At 41.9% G+C, this 19647-nt stretch overlaps 1 protein-coding gene across 1 annotated transcript in view; it reads right to left on the bottom strand.

The window, feature by feature from the left end:
* The window catches only part of CA7 (carbonic anhydrase 7), a 122495-nt gene that overhangs the window by 32567 nt on the left and 70281 nt on the right, over positions 1 to 19647 (bottom strand). Inside the window, exons 3-5 of the mRNA XM_069217199.1 lie at positions 6323 to 6441; positions 631 to 726; positions 385 to 447 (exon numbers count right to left, since the gene is read on the bottom strand). Of these exons, the coding sequence (XP_069073300.1) occupies positions 385 to 447; positions 631 to 726; positions 6323 to 6441 (278 nt within the window). The remainder of the gene's footprint in view (positions 1 to 384; positions 448 to 630; positions 727 to 6322; positions 6442 to 19647) is intronic.

Below are 19647 nucleotides of genomic sequence, written 5' to 3'. Positions count from 1 at the left end.
TTTTGATGGAAAGTTACTCTCATAAGCCTGCTTAGTTGGTTAAAGTGACCTCAGCCAATGTCCAGTCGCACACTCTCCACCAGCATAGATAAATCACAGGCAGAATGGGCATCTCAACTCAACGCCCATGGTCCCCTGTAGAGTAAGGTCGGGCACACATAGACGGAGTGGTTTTAGAAAGTGTAGTGTCCCTACTGGCTCCTGTGATGTGCCTGAGAGCTTTATGTACAGAGCTCAAAATCTCCCCACCCTCCCCAGAGATGTACTTACCCACTAAAAAGCACATAGATCCTCAAAACAGTCAGACTCATCTTTGGCACCATCGCACCCACCCAACTCGTTCATAAATGCTGTGTCTATAAATGATGTTTAAATGCAACTTACTTTGAATCTCACCATGTACAGGGCATCTGTTATCCTGTTCAGGTTGGTGTGCTCGCCTCCTGTCTGCAAGACAACCAATGGTGCATCAGTGAGTGGTGCAATCAAAGTGCCTGCTCGTTATCGTTTCCTAGCTCCGCACTCTGGAGGATAAACCCCTATCCCTGACCTTTTCTGCAGTCCTAATTGTTTTCACAGACTGCCTACTCTTTTCTTCTGCATGAAAACAAACTCAGAGATTCTACTCACATCCAAGAAGATTCCAATCACCACCAAGCCATCTGGTGCTCCCGCAGCCTCCGCAAACGTTGAATATTTCTTGGCGTTCCAATGAACTAGGTGAAGCTGTGCAGAGGATCAAAAAGAACAGCAATTGGAGGTCCAACTCTATAGCATCCATACATTTCATTTACAGGCAGCACCCAGCCAGAGATTAGCTATGACCATCACCATTCTCAGGTATCCGTCTGCTAAAATCAGTTGTAGAACCGTGGCGAAGCGAGTTTTAATATGATCCCTGCACATCTGTCTCTCATTTCAATTTATCCCAAAGCTTGGAATTCTGCAGCTTATAGTAATAAGGTGCAGACACTCACCATAGTGTTTATAAACCCAAATTATTATTACTGCGCAGACAACAGCTCTTCCCATCATGCCACCGTGACATGCCGCACATTACTATCTACCCGTTTACATTGGAAGGATCTCCTAACATACATTTCTCCTGTCCCAGATACACCATGTAGTCCGCAATCATGGTACTCAACTGCAATTGTTGACAAGAAACACCACAAACACACAAAAAGCCATCTTTTCGTCAACAGGCTTGCTTCTAGACGCAGCTGTTGCTGGAGCAATTTACAAATGCCTGCCTCCTCAATCCTTAAACCCTAAATCATATTCCCCTGTTTAATGAACAAGACAGTCTAAAGCTGCTGTTGTGGGATTAGCAGCATTGTATACATAGTAAATGAACATTTAAAAATAAAGTCATGCCCCCTTTAAATAAGAGCATAACCAGAATGCAATATCTGTAATAATACATCCCAGAAAAAGAAATCCATCTTTCACAGGGGTCTTCAACAAGTAGCTCCTGAGCTACTAGTAGCTCTTGAGCTACCCACAAGAAGCTCTCCTGTGTCCAGCCCAGCCTACAAAAAACAGAAAAGTTGATATTCAAAACAAGCATGCAAACTTGTCCATATTAAAATTCTAATAATCTTCGTAGCGCTAGATAATTTTCATCAACATAAGTAGCCTTTACTACAAAAAAGGTTGGAGACCCCTGAACCATGTTGCAAGTCTCCAGACTGCTGTAAGCACTACAATGACACAATGGGTGCTATGTTAACATCAATAACATAAAGTAACCTTATGGTCTTTACCTGGACAGTCACCCAACGAGACCTACGCTTCCCTTTAGCTACACACATCTCATAGTGATGGCCCACATGCCAGTCAAAGAGAAACGTCCTTAACTGACTAATTGCTTTGGTGAGACTAATGTGTACCAGTTAATTGGTTGACTTCAACAAGATAATGGTAACTTGTAAATATGGATGTTGGACAAAACTAAAAGAAAAATTATTTTTCTATCGGCCCAATTGGAAAAACATTTTTTTTAATATATATCCATCGATTCATCAAACTAAAAAGGGTTGTGCAAGTGACTCCACCCCTGATGACATCACGGGGTTGACCCCTTGACACCCCTCCAACCCCACACTATCCTCACATACACACACAGCCTCCAGAGGCTGACTGAATGGGGAAGGACAAGGAGTGAAAACTACATAAAACTAACAGGGCTCTCAAGGTCCCCTTCACAGTCTGTCCCTGCTGCTGACTTCATGAACCCTAAGGCGTACCCAAAGGCAGGACTTCTCAGTTTCATTATTTTCATCCAATGGCATGAATTGCTTTTAGAGCAGAACATTACTTTCCTTAGTGGAAAGCACAACTTGCAAACGTGAAAAATATGTACTTCTACTTTAAAGTGATTTTAAGCGATTGTTGAGTGCTTCCTGCCCTGCACTAGAGCCAAACTAGTAAGCAGTTCAGTACCATCAAGAATTCACTAAGCAGGCTGGCACAGGCGCCCATATTTGCTGCATTCCCCTAATTCCTCCATGCCTACTAATTTGGGGCCAGATGTATCAAGCAATTTTGCATTCGCAATCGGTGCGAATGGCAAAATTAGGCCGTTTGCGAATGCAAAAATGCCTTCAAGATGTACGAAAGGCATTCGCTGTGCAGTTTTAAGGAATCGCAAATTCAGAATTCTCTAAATAGAAAATCGCAACTAGGGAATTCCTATTTGCGATTTCTAAAGCACATGTATCGAGCATTTTCTAAATGCGAATTGCGCATTTAGGAAATGCAATTATCACCAAATCCAAGTTGGTGGTATGCATATGCAATTTTTAAAAATGCATTATAAATGCATTTTTAAAAATGGCATGTAGAGCACACATGCCCCTAGGGCATGCGTGTGCTTCACATGTCAGCAAACATTTTTTATGGGTGCATCAGAGGGGACCTTAGGCCCCCAGCATCCTAGGGTTTTCATTACCTAATTTGCGAATTCCAAACTGGAATTCGCAAAATTGGGAAATGCAAAACCATTCGCACCTATGGGCCTACAGGCCCACAGGGATGAATGGAGTCCCATTCCCTAATTGCGATTCAGTAATAGCGATTGTGAATTTTAAGAAATCGCTATTACCGACTCGCAAATTTCATACATCCCATTTTGCATTTCTTAAATAGCAATTTCATAAAATTCTCCATTTAAGAAATGCAAACCGGGAGCTTGATACATCTGGCCCTTGGTCCCCTGAAGAAGTGGGACTCGCTATAAATTCACCGGGCAGCCTTTTGATCTTTGATGTTGATTGATCAATTCAGAACGCCTGAAGATGAATTAAGCTCTGACCTAAATACTCACATGGATATATAAATAAAATCCGTTTAGATAATCAGCATATGGTTTCATCCATCATCACAAGCGCCTACAGTTTAAAAAAAAAAACTGACAACTGCCTAACAGATGGTGGCCTGATCAAAGCCACAATATGGTATACTTTCTTGCGGCATAGATTCTTTACCTCCCATTTATAGCATATTAGGAATAGGTATCCTGCTTGGAAAAGAAGAGTGCTCTGTGCTGCCTTTAAGATTAATTTGCCTTCTGTACAGAGAAAGCCAGCTACTCCCTTCAGCGTGGTATCCAACTTCGCCCACCAACACACACACTCGCTCTGTCTCTCACACACACACAATATTTGTTTGTATACAAATCTATATGTATAAAGAATATATCATGATAACTTTGTAATATGGCCCACCATTGCGATTGTTTGTAAATGTCGCCAGAACCCTAAGATGGCAATATAGGACCATATTATATGTTACCCTTCACATATTTTTTATAGGACATGTTTTATGGGATAACTCCAAGTGGAACTAACAATGGACACTGATTAGAATCAGACAGTCAGATGTATCAAGATGCTGGTCACAACTAATGGTTGCAATTGGCTAATAGGCCGGTTTGCAAAATGTTGACCACCATCCCTGTGTTTGTTTTTCAAACAATCATTGGCAAAGCCAATATGTCTCTCCTACAAGACTAGAGCTGCTGGCTTTGTCAATGGTTTTTAGCCTTGCTTTACAGCAGTGGTGCTGCCATGCAGCATGGCTGAAAGTTTAAAAAAGTGCTATTGTGTAACAAGAGCTGGCCATGTCATAGCTTCTTTCTTATTGCTAGAAAAAGAGAGGTTGGGTCAGGAAGCCATGGTGGTCGGGGGGTGTAAGGCCTGTGGCGGTGCATCAGGGACAACTGAGAGTGTGGAAAAATGTGCCATGACATAACCAGCAATGGCCGTATCATAGCACTTTTTTATTACTGAGGGAGTGGGAGGCAACATGGTCGGCAGGTGGGGTGACACCACAGACAATGGAGAACATGGGGTGATAAAAGTGCTATGACATGGCCAGCGGTGTCCACACCATAGTGTTTCTTTTATGGTGGGTGGAGGAGGCCAATACAGACAATGGAGGAAGGGCTTTCTGTGGAGGGGCAACACGAACAATGAACAGAGGGATGGTGGGTGAGGGCAACCAGCAACATACACAATGGAAAGAGGGCAGGTGGGGGCAGGCAGCACCTCAGACAATGGAAGGAGGGAGGGCAGGTAAGGGCAAGCAGAAACATGGACATTGGAAGGGTGGAGGGTGGGTGGGCCAAGCAGCAACACAAACAATAGAAGGAGGGAGGGAAGACTGAATGGACAACAGAGGAAGGGGGGGCAGGTGAGAGAAACCAGCAACATAAACAGAAGGAAAGTGGGCAGGTGAGCAGCACAGCAGCATTAACAATGGAAGGAGGATGGGTTGGGGAAAGCGGCAACACAGACAATGGAAGGAGTGAGGGCTGGTTGTGGCAAGCAGCAACAGAGACAACTGAAGGAGGAAGAGCGGGTGGGGACAAGAAACATCACAGGCAACAAAATGTATGTGGGGGTAAGAAAAAATAAAGGGTAATGGAAGGAGGGAGATACGGGGTGTGGGCAAGCAGTGGACAGCAGAGGGTAGAAAGTTGGGAGGAACAAAGAAAGGAGAGAAGTCCACGAGGTAGACAGCTATAAAGCACGCACCCTTGTAGAGTGCTTAAACACAACGAAAAAAAATTCTGTCTAAACAAAATGAGCATTCAGAGTACACAAGTAATGCAACATGCTCCAAAAACAGGACAAACATACGAAGAGGAAGGGAGCCTACCACATTCGACCAATAGAAAGAAGGCAAATGAGAGAGACAATGAAGCCAGCAAGGGGCAGCCTCTAAGCCTACTGTTAGGAAACCAAAGGTCTAGCAAGAGACAGAGCATGCACTGTCGTAGGCGAAACCGGAAAAGAAAACTTTTTTATTTTAAAGCAGCCCAATTGCTGTAAAGGAAATGTGGCTGTTTTCTTTTAAAGAAATGTTTTATTTTTCGAAAGTTTCTGTGAGAACAGCCCAGGTCTTATGGCCAAAGGTTGTGTGCAGTAAAGGTTGGCTGCCGGCCACCTGGTAGGGTTTGTGCCTGGCTAGAGGCCAGATCCAGCAAGTAACTCCTGCTACACACGGGCGAAGGCTGTGTGCAGCGGTAGTTTGAAAATAAATACATGGAATTCCCATGAAGAAACCACATTTAAAAACGGGGTTATGGTTCTAGCTAAAAAGTGTAAAACCACTGAAATTTTCCAGATATAGTTTCCAATGCCTTAAAAACACTTAATAACTCGCACAACCGGCCATGAGCCAAACACCAATTTGTTAATGGCACATAAACACAAAATAGCAACTGTAAAAACAATATGTGGGTGGCAAATGTTATGGTGTGAGTTGTATGCATTGGAAACCATAGCTTGCAAATCTCAGTGGTTTTACAGATTTAATTATATATATATATATATATATATATATATATATATATATATATATATATATATATATATATATATATATATATTTATCCATATGTGCGTTATGTATGTACTCAATGAAAAACCAAAGGAGTAACGTTATAATTAGATAAAAATGTCTGTTAAAAACAGGATGTTTAACCTAAAAAAACCTGAAAAACACCATTTATGGTTTACTGCCGTGATTATGACCTCATATATTACAACCTACATGACATGTTTAATGACATAGTTGATGGCATCACCGAGGACATCTCAACTGACAACATTGATGACATCATTGATGATATTACTATCGACATCATCCACTGATTTGATTTTTGCTGCCTAAGACATATACCTGTTATTTTTCATCTTGAAAGACTGAAGGATCAGAAGCTCATTTAGAGACGGCTTATACAAAACAGTAAAACATAAGTCACTCAGTATTGTATGCATTTAATAATTGTGCTATTCACTGAAGGAACACTTACCTCACTTGGAAACGATTTCCCATCTACTGTGTGCTCCGATCCTTGGTTACACTCAGTGCCCCAGTGGAAATGAAATTGTTTCAGTCTGTAGGGAACTTCAAGTGGACCCCCACTTATTGCTAGAAGAGGACAAGAAGTTGTTTAAAAAAATGACACCCATTCTTTTCTTAAAACGAACCATGCTGCACTAAATAATACCTTGCAAGGACCAGGACTGCAACCTTCCAACATAAATGCAAGATGAGAGTAGACTGTGCCTCCGTGCGGACTGCCTATAGCTTCTATAGCTTCAATATGAGTTGCAACAACCTTCATTATTAACTTTGCCCTCTATAGTTAATGATCCTGGCGGTGCTAGTAACTCTTGGGGGGGGGGTAAGAAGTAATTCCCACTATTGGGCACAGGAGTATTAACAGATAACTTGTAAGCATCCAACCAGTATATTATTATATCGATCTGCAAGGAGAAGTCAGATTAAAGTTTTACTTTAAAAAAAACATACCTTAATAATGTCAAAGTCAGTGTTTTCTACCCATAATAGCTCTTACACTGCCAAAAATTGTATTTGTCTCTTTTAGGCAGCGAAAAATACAAGTTTATTTTCCTTTTTCCAGCTGTTCTGCTTTTCTGTCTAACTTTACCTCATCCCAGCTTTCTTCCTGAAAGATACATCCCAAATTCTTCTAAGGTTTTAAAAGTATTGAAAACTGTTTTTAAATGCTTTGAAGATTTCTTTTTAGGTCTCGCCTAGTGTCTCTAATACGTTAGAATATGGGAGTTCATTTGTTTTCTTGCTCTCTCCCGTGTGTGCTGCTTCATGTTGCTTCCACCTTCCCGCGAGAGCTATTCCATTGCTCCTCCCGCCTCTCTTTGTCCAGCTCTCTTTTTTGTTTGTAAACTCTACACCTGCTCTTCTTTTGCTCCTCCGCACCCTCCACGGTTCCCACCGCTCGGTCGTGTCAACATATTCCCCCTTGTTCCACCCGCTTCTTAGCTGCTGCTCTCCCACCTCTCCCTGCTGCAGTCTTCTATTTGTGTGTGTGTATATATATATATATATATATATATAGTTTTTGGGAGGGCCTGGCTGATGCAATTTGCCACCAGGCTGCTCCTTTCTTTTTTTCTGTACTTTCATGCATAGGTTTTTATAGAACTCTAAGGTACATTTAAAAAACAAAAACAACAACAAATTGGCCTCTGCATCATGACGAATGTGTATTTCAAATGCTCAAGCACACATCATCATACAGCGACCTGTGGCATCACGATGCAAACATGTGCCTCACCACGCTTGCCTGCTTATACATAACTGCACTTTTTCCCCAATGCTAAACAGCACCAGCAAAAAACATTCAAACATTCAATCAGTCTGCGCTGACAAAGCCAAAAGGCGTGACTGATTGAGAAATGCTTGTTTAATTCAGTCAGCAAAGGAATGATATGAGTTTTATTCAAATCTCTTCTTTGTGTCAGGGATGTTCCTGACAAACTGTCAGGCCTTTTCTCTGTCCTGGAATGTTAAAGAGTGAAAGAATTATAAAATAATTCATACATTTTCGAAATAGTGTCAGAGCCTCTCAGCACCCAACCTGTGACTTCAGTTAAAGCGCATACTCCCACATGATTTTACAAAGGCCTTCCCACCCCGACAAGGCAACTACAATGACTAGAAAATAAAGTTGCTTTGAGAAGCTGGCAATGGTGGACTGCTCTGTGGTGGGCACGGAGGCTCTTTTGAGATGGTCCACAGGAGTGGAGAGAAAGTCAAGGGGGTAACACAGATAAGTGAAGTGGAGCTCTCTGGTGATGGAAGGAGGAGCCACTGGATGGGGTGAAAGCAGATATCAACAGTGGGGAGGTTGTCATGGTCCTCTCAAAGCAAGAGGTATGGTCTGGAGAGTTCAGTGTTGAGGAAGGTTGATGCAGGAGCAGGAAGTGATTAAACTAGAATACAGGCGGAGCAGGAGAAGCAATGTCTAGACAGACCCCTAGAAGCAAAGACATGTCCCCACCTATTGGAAGCAAGAGAAAGGAAATAGGTTCTTATTATAAAGTAGGATCGTTTGAGGAGAGGCCCCTCCCCCCTGGAACCGGGGGGAAAGAAAAGGAATACTGGGTCCTCACAGAGAATTTAGATTACAAGAGTCAATTCACTATAGATATTTAGGTGATTTCGGCAGGGAAGAAAACCTCATGAAATCACCTAATGGCATCATTCAACGCTAATGTCAAGATTTGCAATGAAGACCCTCATCTTTCAGCATTGAAGGACCAGCACACAAACTAAGGAAGACGCTCACAGTATGGATGTTTCATGTGTTTATGGGAAAGAGCTATAAAAAGAATAAGGGTAGAAGCATATATATAGCCATCTCAAACTTCAATCACCAATTGACGTCTGGGAAATAAAGAGCCATTGTAAAATCTCAAAGTCGATAAATATAAGTGCATGTGTAGGTGGGCCGCTCGAGAAAGATAGGATTAAGTTCAGACCCCAGATGATGTTTAAATCTTAATTGCATACATTGACTGCTGTTCAGTCTGTTTCAGTCTGCATTATGTCTGTTTTCCTGATCTTGGTGTTCCTTGTAGGCAAAACGCATTGCTCACTTGGCTCTTAGCCTCAATAAAATGAGGTCACACGAGTGATCAATGTCTTTTATTTTTTTTAAAAGGTCAATACGTGTGTCTGGAGTATGACCCCTAAAGGTTCATGACATCACAAGATGCTATTCTCTCTGAATCCGTCCAGCCGTGTACCTGCTCCTTGAGCTACCCCCTTTTCTTTCTGACCATATAGTATACAGGGATAACCCTAGGCTCTTGGGGAAGGTTACTTTGTGTGCAAGATCCTTCCTCATTCCCTCAACCTTGTCCTTCATCTTCCTCTCTCCAACTTTATATTTCATCATTCCTGGTCCTTAGAGTCTCATAAAGGACTATACAAATAACCAGCATAATTGGGCATTATTTAGGGCCTACATTTGAGCCCCCGTCAGTTTACAACAAATTCTACTTGTATAAATCCGCAAAAAACCCCATCAGAGAGCAAATCCCGTAAACAGCCAGTAATCCACCACTTTCTAGGTTTTCCTGATGAGGGAGTGTGTCTTTGCGAGGCTACCATGTAATCGGCTCCTCGCCAGTTTAGCACCTCCCTCAGTGGGGATATTGCTCTTTATATGCGTGGCTCAGGGACTTAATAGTGTGGCTCCCCACTAGCCATATTACATCAGTTCTGATTACTGTTATGCCTTAGTGCCCTCCAGATTCAGCCCTTCTCGCGAGATTGCTTTCTATTAACCTGGTTTAGCAGCGCCACTTTCATGTCTGGCAACTCCTCGGCCGTAATTTGTGGTTTGTGGGACTTGGCCGGGCTGAGGGAGCAATTGTGGTGAAGAAATAGCAATGATATTGTGGCATGATTATGCATTTACCAACCACGTCACTGCTGAAAACAGAATTAATACCTACAGCTATTAGGGTTGCCACCTTTCTTAGCACAAATAGCCGTCATTTGTTTGCATTTTCCTGTTCTGGACGAGCCACGAGCTGGTAGGTGAAAAATAATTTGTGTACAATTCTCAGCATTCTTTTATAAAATGGCAGATACCAGTCAGTTGCAACCCAGACAGCTATCATTGAACGAGTTTTACCGATTCTGGGTCCATGGGGAAATGTATTATACATGTGGCCCTTAAAGTATTGGTTAGTATTCTCACCATATACTACATGAATATAACTGCACAGAAAGATACATATCTACTTGGAGAGTATAATTAGCTAATGGTACTGTGATACCGGAACAACCGGAAGTGTCCCCTGGACAGGATTTGCACTCGGAGCAGAAGTGAACAAAGTTGCTTAGTGTTTCCACTTTTAGTATGTGTAAATTCATGAGAATTACAAGCTCTAGGTATGAGCCCCAATAGAGGGAGAATGGAGATGAAGGGCCTCATTATGAACATGGCGGTCAAAACCGCTGAGTTCATGCTGGCGGTCTTACTACTGACTGCCAGCGCCGCTGGAACCCCGCCGGCCGTATAAAGAACATTCCTGTGGGCTGGCGGGCAGAAACATTGTTTCCGCCTGCCAGCCCGCAGGAATGCCTGGCCGGGACATTGACGGCAGCTCCACATGGAGCCGCCGCCAATGCCTCTGAGCGGCGGGTGCAGCTGCACCTGTCGCGCAGATCACTGCCCGTAAATTGGGAAGTGACCTGCGCGATGGGGCACTGCACATGGGCCCCTGCACTGCCCATGCCAAGTGCATGGGCAGTGCAGGGGCCCCCAGGGGCGCCCCGGTGCACCCCTTCCACCAGCCTGGCTGGTGCCTGAGGGATCATTATCCGAGGGGCAGCACCGGAGGCAGCCTGGCATTGAGTGATTCATTATGTGGCGTTGTGGCCCACCATGCCGGCTGGTGGAGTTTCCCGCCACCGCCGGCATGGCGGGCCACACCGCCATGTTCAAAATGGCCACCAAAGTGTTTAACGCAGTCCAGCACACAGCCTGCCTGAATTGACAAATCACACAACAGATTGGTGTGCTGTTCTGCTGTACGACATTAAGTTAACCTTTAATACACTAATATTCACAGATCTCGGGGTCCTTATTTCAAGGATGCAATAGCCCTCACCTACCTAGGTGGGTGCTGCAAAACCCAGTGGGCTCCCAGAACCTGGGGCTCTTAGTCGGAGATCTTTTTTTTCTCTCCCCTTGCCCCGGTATTAGCCAGAGCTCAGGTTGCTGCCCTGATTTGGGTGTTTGTAAGAGTAGGTGGTAGATTGGGTTAATGAGTGGCTAAAACTGGCTACAGGCACTCCCTCAGCAGTGTTTATTCCTGGCGAGTGACTGTGTCAAGATTAAAAACAAGACTGAACTAAACAGGCATAGCGATGAGCCCTTGGTTATGTTCAACTGGGTCAATATGTTTCATGCCCAAAAGTGCCAGCGGGGTCTAGGCATTTCATCAGGACTGTAAATAGAAACCTGATCCACTAAATAAGTGATGTTCTCAATAAGAAAGTTCAAAAGGAATATTCAAAGCTTCACGGTGCTCCTTGACCAGTAAAAAAAAAATGATAAAAAGAGAATATAAATATAAAAATATAAAAAAGTTTGTCATTGTAAGAGAGTGTTTGCACACACAAAGGTAATATATGTGCTGATACGCAAATTCCATGCAGCACACTTATCAGGAGTCTCCAACAGGGATGTGCTAGGGATCAGTAAAGTGTTACACAACCATGCTAAATATAATTGTCAAGAAATCTCAATAAAACATGCCACTTTGGTCAGCTCATGTGGGCCCCTTAGGGAAAACTCAAAGCGGCGGTTCCTCACCAATTCTGTATGACCAAAATGGCAGTGGTTAACTTATACCAGGAGGAGTTTTGCTGGTTGGACTTCTCAGGAAAAAATCAAGTGTGCGCTTTTTCTTTTGAGGAGGAGTGTGCACTTTTTTTTTCTTGAGGTGGCGCGGTGGAAGTCCTGCCATGCTTCCTCAGTCTTTGATAAATAACTGCGGGGACGCCTGGAGCTGTATTTAAACCCAGCTTCTAGGTGTCCAGTGAGTCTCTGCTTGTGTGCTAGTGTGGGCAGTCACCATCTTGGAATGGTAACTGCGAGCGCTGATAGTCCATTTTCAAATTGGTGAACTCCTGACAGTGAGTATACCAAAATGGACAAAAAAATATTTTTGACAATCAGGCGGGAGTTTCTTTGGAACAAAGCTATGTATCTGAAAATAAAATGAGAATACATTGTTTCTTCTGAAACCTATGACGGAGAAAAAAGCTAGAGCTGTAGTTTTTCTAGGAACATGAAAATAATGTAAAAAGGAAGACAATGTTGCTCAGTCAAAATACCGAGCCCGGGGTATGAGTTTCCCAAAACATTTTAGAAAAAAGGGGTGGAAAATAAACAATGATGGCAAATAGCCCAAACACTGGGAAAAGGGGGAAGGGGTGGGGTTAAAAACAGAAGAAAGGGGGGGGATAAGGAGAGGTGCTGGGGGTATTGGTTGGTGTCCATTACTGATGGTAGATTTGGCTTGTCATAGTTTTAGCATTTTGAGAGAAGGGTCCAGGGAATCTCGTTAATGAGACCAACGACATTAGTGCAGAGCCTGAATACCCATCTTTGTTCCCCTTGAAGAGTCTCTTTTAAATATCAGGCTCTTCTTGTAGTCTCTTAATTATTGTCTAGTTTATATCAGCTGGTGTGTGTCCCAGTTCCATATAATGGTTCATCAAGTGTGTTGCTGTAGGTTGACATCTCATTGTGCTTCGATGTTCATAGATCCTTACTTTTATTGGGCGTGTTGTCATTCCTACATATCGCAAGGAACATGGGCACTGGAACAGATGTACACAATTCCTAGTATTGCAGAGGTGACAGACATTGTGGGTGTAGCGCCTTTCACCTCACTACCAAACAAACAGAAATTGGCCTTGATCTTCCTAAGAAATGACGACTGAAGGAACATACCAACTGCAATACTAAGAATTGTGTCTATATAATCCAGGGCCCCATGTTCCCTGTGAAATGTATGACATGTCCTATCTTTGTATGTGCAGAGTTCTCCATCCCAACTGTGGAGTCTCCACAGTCATAAACTTGCTATTAACTCATAGTTTGTGAATACCAAAAAACATAAACTTACAGAAAAGTGTATGTTTATCCTTCTGAATCAGTCCCCAAATTTATTATGAAATACACATTGAACATCCAAGTTCATATAAACCATTTGGCCACTTGACCTACAAATGTTCTTACTAGTGGTATACATAAAAGACACATGACTCTGAACTTAGAAATATATGTAACATGTGTATGACATTTTAGGCAACACCCCATCTTTTAACAACCATGAGAAAATAAGGCATCACGATAATCCTTTAATGCATGAGAAATATGGAAAGGAGGGGTGGGTTTTACTGCGAAGGTCAAAATAGAAAAATAGTTAGGATAATTGTATGGGACCATGTCCTTTCATGCAAGGGTGAAGCCATTCCCATAGATTAAGCAACTTGTTCCAAACACAATAATATTTGACAGGTTGTGTCCTCTGATGTAGTAAGTTTTCTTTAACCCAGTGCCGGAATTGAATACATTTTACCCATAAATTTGTGGGCAAGGGTTGGCAACAAAAATGGGGTGGAGTTACAGGGGGCAGAGACATAAAATGCAGTCAGATAATTATCTTTTAAATTTATTTTTTAAAACACTTCCACAAAGAAATTGTCAACAATGAGAAATGAAGAAACGCAACAGTAAATGTGTTCTGGCTTAATTGGTTGCAAGGTCTGCACTTGCGGTGCCCAGTAAATCTCAGGAAAAATCAATAATGGTGAGATAACTCGGTGGTTAGTGCATTTGCTGGAGAGATCCGTGTTCTGTCTAGTCACAGTTTTGACTCCTAACCTAGCATAAAGGTTCACTGTGTCACCTATAAAACAAATTGCGTAACATACAGATAACAGATTTTTATTTTATGTAGACTAGTAAAAGGGTTCCTGCTTTTCACATAAGGATTGTTTTATTCCTTGCAGTTCACAAATTGCAGTTCTTCTAATACAGCACAGTGTGCTATGAATCTGCAACAGGGACTGCATGCAAACTGCAAGGCATGGATTTATGTCCTTCTAGCTTTTTATCGATATATTGTTATTATAAGGCTGCTTAAAGGTTTTATTTGTGAAATAATAAACTCTTAGTGGTACAGACAACCACAGGCAGTGTGTTACATTTTAAATCCTGACTTTGTCTTTTTCCCGCCCATACACTCTTAAAATATAATCCCTACCAGTAAAGACATTATGTGACTCTGACTCCTTGAAACACTTATTGTCTTATGAAACATCCTGTACAGTGATTTACACATTTGCATGACTGTCAATGGATAATGTGGGAGTGTGATGTAAAGCGCACTCGTGCTAAATTTGTATGCGTAGCCCAATAAAAGAATTAAATAGACAAAAGTAGTAACTGCTATTTAAATTGTCATTAGTGTAATTACTCACACCATTACAGCTGACATCTTTATTTTACATGCATATCTCTTGCACACAGGGTTTGAACAAAGTCAAAAGCTTGTGTTCAAATTATAGATTTCTTACGTACTTGTGAAGTGATAACAAGCTGTGTGCCCTTGTTTTCCTTCCATTGCATTGGCATCTAGGTGTTATGCTTCAGATAGCTCCCAGCCAGGGTCAGATATGCTTTAAGGCACAAGTAAAGTGAACAATTACCTTGTGCCCCCACCTTCTAAGTGACTAGGACAGTAATCTTTACTCCTTCTCTGTCTCAACCTTTCTCCCTCTGTCGATTACCCCTGCCTCCAACCCTGTCTCTTTCTAACTGTCCCTAACTAACCACTCTATTTTTCAATCTAGTTTTTCTCGGTACGGTGGACCACCTATCTGTTGCTCTTTTACCCATCTCTCAGCCTACCTTGCTTACAAGACAGGACCAGCCTTTTATTCCACCAGGCATTTCCCCAGTGGGCTGAAGTCCTTGGAGGCTGGTTTTGAACCTGATTCACCTGTGCATTTAATGTACTTTCTATTTGGTGTTAGGTGATGCAGAGAGGATATGCCTGACTCAGTGAGTGGTATGCACTGTAAGAAAGGCCATTGTCACAAGATAGTACTTGGGGTAATGTGCGATCTCAGAGACATGTGTGATAAACACATGTTTTAGCACTTTTGTCCCCTGTGTGCTCCCATTTCTAAAATTGTAATGTTTAAATAAATACTGTTTGAAATCATGAAGGCCTGAATTAGGTGAATACATTTAACGTTGGTCTGAGCAAGGGGCCGTAAAATATGTCTTGCATGGAGTCCCAAAATCCTTATGATGTCCCTGGAAAGGGTTATACTCGAACACAAGGAGAGCTGATGTCCCTGTAAATTCAGCCTTTGTTTTTAGAACCAATTGGAATATAAATTACGGAAGTTCCCTCGCAGTATGTTTGTGCTCCAATCAGAAAGCAGACAACGTGTGGGTGCTGAATGGTGGACTGGTGATGGCAAATGACACCAGGAGAAAGTCAGTATATTTTACTTTGGCCAGACAGATTCCCAATCCAACTCAGTAGTAGCTTCTGGATTCCTCCCCCACTTTCCGGCACTACTTTAAGCTAATTTTATTGAGTGTTTGTCTGTAATATTCGTACAGCGTTGCTAACTCGAGTTTCCTTCGCAAGGTGAAGAGCTGATACAGAATGGTGGCAGGTAAAGCGTGCTACAAACCCCTGTAGACTGCGGTTTCCAGCTTGAAGCAGCCGAAATCAATCTAGCAATAAAGGGTTTGAAACACACAATTGCGGCAGCTTCAGTAAAAACAATTTTTTTACGAGAGTAGGGTTGGTGCGGGGCCAGTGCTTAATTTGTGTTTGTTGTTTCAATTCAATTCAATTCTATTTATTTATTTCACGATTTGGAACTCTGAAGAGGTCCTCATGTTCACCCAACATTTAATCAGGGATATAAATACTACGGTCCCTAACAAATATATACCAACCCATCTTAAATACTATATAAAAGACAAGAAGAAATAAAACAGCATTATATTTCTGTACAAAATAGGTCATGGCCCAACATTTGTCGATTAAATGTCATACAGTATTTACATAAAAACACTATTCGATAAATAACCAGTTGAAAATGAGAAATAAAAGTACCAATTAACTGAAGAATTCATGCCTAAACCTAAACAAAAAAGGCCTACCATACGTCCCGAAATATAAAATACCAGAACATTCAAGATTATGACAACCTCTTTATAACTACCGAGAGAGTACTCGGGTCAATACAAATTTAAAAAGACCTCAAAAAATTTAAACATCCTAAAACAAAACATTTCGTTCGGAGGATTATACATGATTTTCAGTACCCCATCACATGAACATATGTTGAAAGTCACACATAACGGTTTCAACCATTTTTTCCTTAGCTCATCCAAGGATGGACAAACAAACACGTGCATGAAATTTTGTATCCCTAACTGGAAAAGATCACAAATATTCGAGGAGCCATCCCACTTAACAGTTACATCTCTCAGAGGTAATCTGTTAAATCTCAACAGAATGACGAAACGTCTTACTTCATGAGGTAAATTCCACTGTAAAAAAGGTTGTGGGTAATTAAAAATCGCGAATTTGTTAGTGACCTTAACCTCCACTTTTTAATGCAGAACTCCATGTCCAATGAGAAACTTTTTCCCCTTGGAGCTTCTTTTAGACTCTTTGTAAATAACAAGGGGTGTTGGGATAACAATGAATAAACATCTAACTGAAGAATTTGCATAGCACGGTTAATATTTCTATAAAAGTGAGAGTTATCTCTTAGTGAGCCACATATTTCTTTATAGGCAAGGGATCTTAAGGATTGTGCTTTACTCTGGGCTAAACAGTAGGCTCTCCGGATTGCTGCAGCTAGGCCATGTATATAAATACTCTGGAAACCAAATTCTAGCCTTAAGGCTGCCACAGAAACTGAATTATTAAAGGCAACCAGGCTTCTTAGAATCCGGCCTTCAATTTTATTCAAGAACTCCCATTTCGAAATTTTGATTCCTTCAATGGCATACAGGATAGAAGATGGAATTTTTGCTTGATAAACAGATAGTAAGTATGAGAAGGGCCGCCGACCCACTGCTTTATGAAAGGCTAATAACCCCTGATACTGGGACAGAGCCTTACTGCTGTTCTTACATATGTGGTGTCGATCACTAAGGGAACAGGACAGGATTTTACACAAAAAACAATAGCATTTCACCCGCTTCAAACTCTGGTGACCCACCGACCATATAAAGTTCATTTTTTACGGGATTTATTCCCCTGGAAGCATACTACTTGGGATTTTAACGCATTTATTTTTAGGTAATGCTGATTCGAAAAATCATGTAAGGCTGCAAGATGATATTAAGACCTTTCGGGGTGAGATCAAGCATGACAATATCATCGGCATAGAGAAGGCAAGAAATTGGGGCACCTCCAATTATGGGCGCAAACCCTTGGGTGTTCCCCAATACAGATGGCAGGTCGTGGATATATAAGGAAAAAAGAAGAGGTGCCGACATGCAGCCCTGTTTTAAATCACTTTTTGTCACAAATTTAGAAGAAAGACCCTGCTCTCCACCTAGCAGTACTTTACACCACGTTGAAGAGTGCAAGGCTATAATTAGATGTAACAAATTTAAAGGAACACCCAATTTTGATAATTTCTTCCATAATATCTTATGGTCTACCCTGTCAAAAGCTGTAGAAAAGTCATTAAAAGTGCCGTATGCCACCCCACCCCTAAGCTGAACATACTTTTCATTTATGATTTGCATTAAAAGAATATTATCTAGGGTGTTATGATCCTTCCTGAAGCCTGCCTTCTCGATAGGGAAGATCGAATTTTCTTCTACCCAGGAAGTTAAATGTACGTGTATGCTTTTAGCAAAGATCTTACCAACAGCATCCAACAGATAACAAGAGTGGAATACCGGGTTAAGAATCTTTGCCCAAAGCAGGGGCTCTTTTTTAATTACTGCCATGGGGACTTGATCTGGACCCATTGGTACCGAGGCCCTCATTGACCTTATAAACCCCTCTATCTCGAGGATTGTGGGGGCACGGAAAGCATCAGGCTCTAACCAACAACCAGTCTTTAGGTCCAATTCATCTAATTCCACATCCTCATTTTCCGCATAAAGTGAGAGGATATAGTCCCTCCATTCTGACTCAGCAATTGGTGGTGCTGAGGGAGTTTTGTGAGACCCACAACCTTCAGAAATGAGTGACCAACATTTGCAACTGTTTTTCATCCTGGCTGCTTCCCTCACAGCAATTTAAAGCTGATCTGCTTCCTCCTCCCTTATTCTCGCCTTCATCCATACCCTTCTCCTCATGAGAAGGGAAATTCTTCTACCCCTCTCCTCCAATTCCCGCCCATGCTGTAACCTAACCAATCTATTAATTTCCCTATTCAATAGGAGAAAAGGGAGCCTTAATTTCTGTTGTGGAGGTCTGATGCATTTTGATTGGATTTTCTGAATAATATTTCCCATGAAGTCGGAAAAACATTTAAACGAATCTTTATGCCAGGCAACAGTAGTTCTCAACACTATTTAAAGTAATTCCTTCAGGGACAACATTTTCAAAGGTGACCAATGCATTCGACCAGTTTTCGCATTAAAATTCATATTTTGACTCTTGAAATTCCATATTTCAATAGGAGACATTTGGAGTTTTAGCAAAAGGCTGACAATCTTATGGTCACTAAGTGAAGTATTCAAAATTGACATATCCTCCACAATTTGTGCTAGGGAGTAGGAGGCCAAAAAATAATCAATGATAGAATTACTCAGGCGGGATTTATTAGTAAAGGCTGCTGGGGAATCCGACTGAAATCGGCCATTCAAAATTATACAGTTGAGTTTCCTCAAGCCTTTTAGCAGAGAATACTCCCTTTTGTCTGGTCTAATTCTGGGAGGAAAACAAATAGGTGGTATATTAAGGAGGGATTCCCTCTCTATGTCACTAAAGATCGAGAGGGATACATTCGAGATTTTGCAATTTAAATCCCCGCTATCAAAACTTCAAATACAGTTTCGTGTGAACTTAAAAAAGAGGAAATACAATTCAACATATGCAATAACATCCTATCATGGTCCTTGTCAGGAGGAATATAAGCATTTACCAATAAAATTGGCATTTTCCTACCATCCTCCAATATTGGCACAATTCCAATTATCTGATTGGAATTGTGTAAAGTCGGAATGATTTCAAACTCCCATCTGCAACTATCACTTAAGAATATTGCAGTACCCCTTTTTGCATGCCCAATCTTGGACGGCTGTGCTTTTTGACAAAGGACCGTGTACCCAGGGCAAGAAATATTAATTACGCTCCAAGTGTCCTGGATGCAGATTAGGTCCGCTTGAAGAGAGCAGATATGGTCTAATTTACCTATATAATTCTCTAATCCTGCAGCATTCCAGGAGACCACATGGAGATTATGGTTAAAAACCATGTTGTAGGGATTTCCCCTTCACCTTAACGTTATTTAAAGCCCCTGCCAGCCAGCTCCAATTATCTTGGAAGGGACTCCAAGGGGGAGACTGAGCCTCTTTGACGAGCTTCACCACTCTTCCTCGCCGGAAAAGAGAGACCTTCACACTTTCCAGGGGAGGAGCTGGAGACCCACACCCCAGAGTGATGTTACTTTTATTCACGCCTGGCGCAGGGGGGGACTGGATTCTATGGAAATGGGAGTCCATACTCCTAACTGGGACCACATCTATACCTCTGCGTTGCAATTGATCAC

The sequence above is a fragment of the Pleurodeles waltl genome, chromosome 12 (assembly GCF_031143425.1).
Source record: "Pleurodeles waltl isolate 20211129_DDA chromosome 12, aPleWal1.hap1.20221129, whole genome shotgun sequence".
NCBI classification, from domain to species: Eukaryota; Metazoa; Chordata; class Amphibia; order Caudata; family Salamandridae; genus Pleurodeles; species Pleurodeles waltl.
Note: the sequence above shows the minus strand (reverse complement) of the source record. Positions and strands in the feature narration are given on the sequence as shown.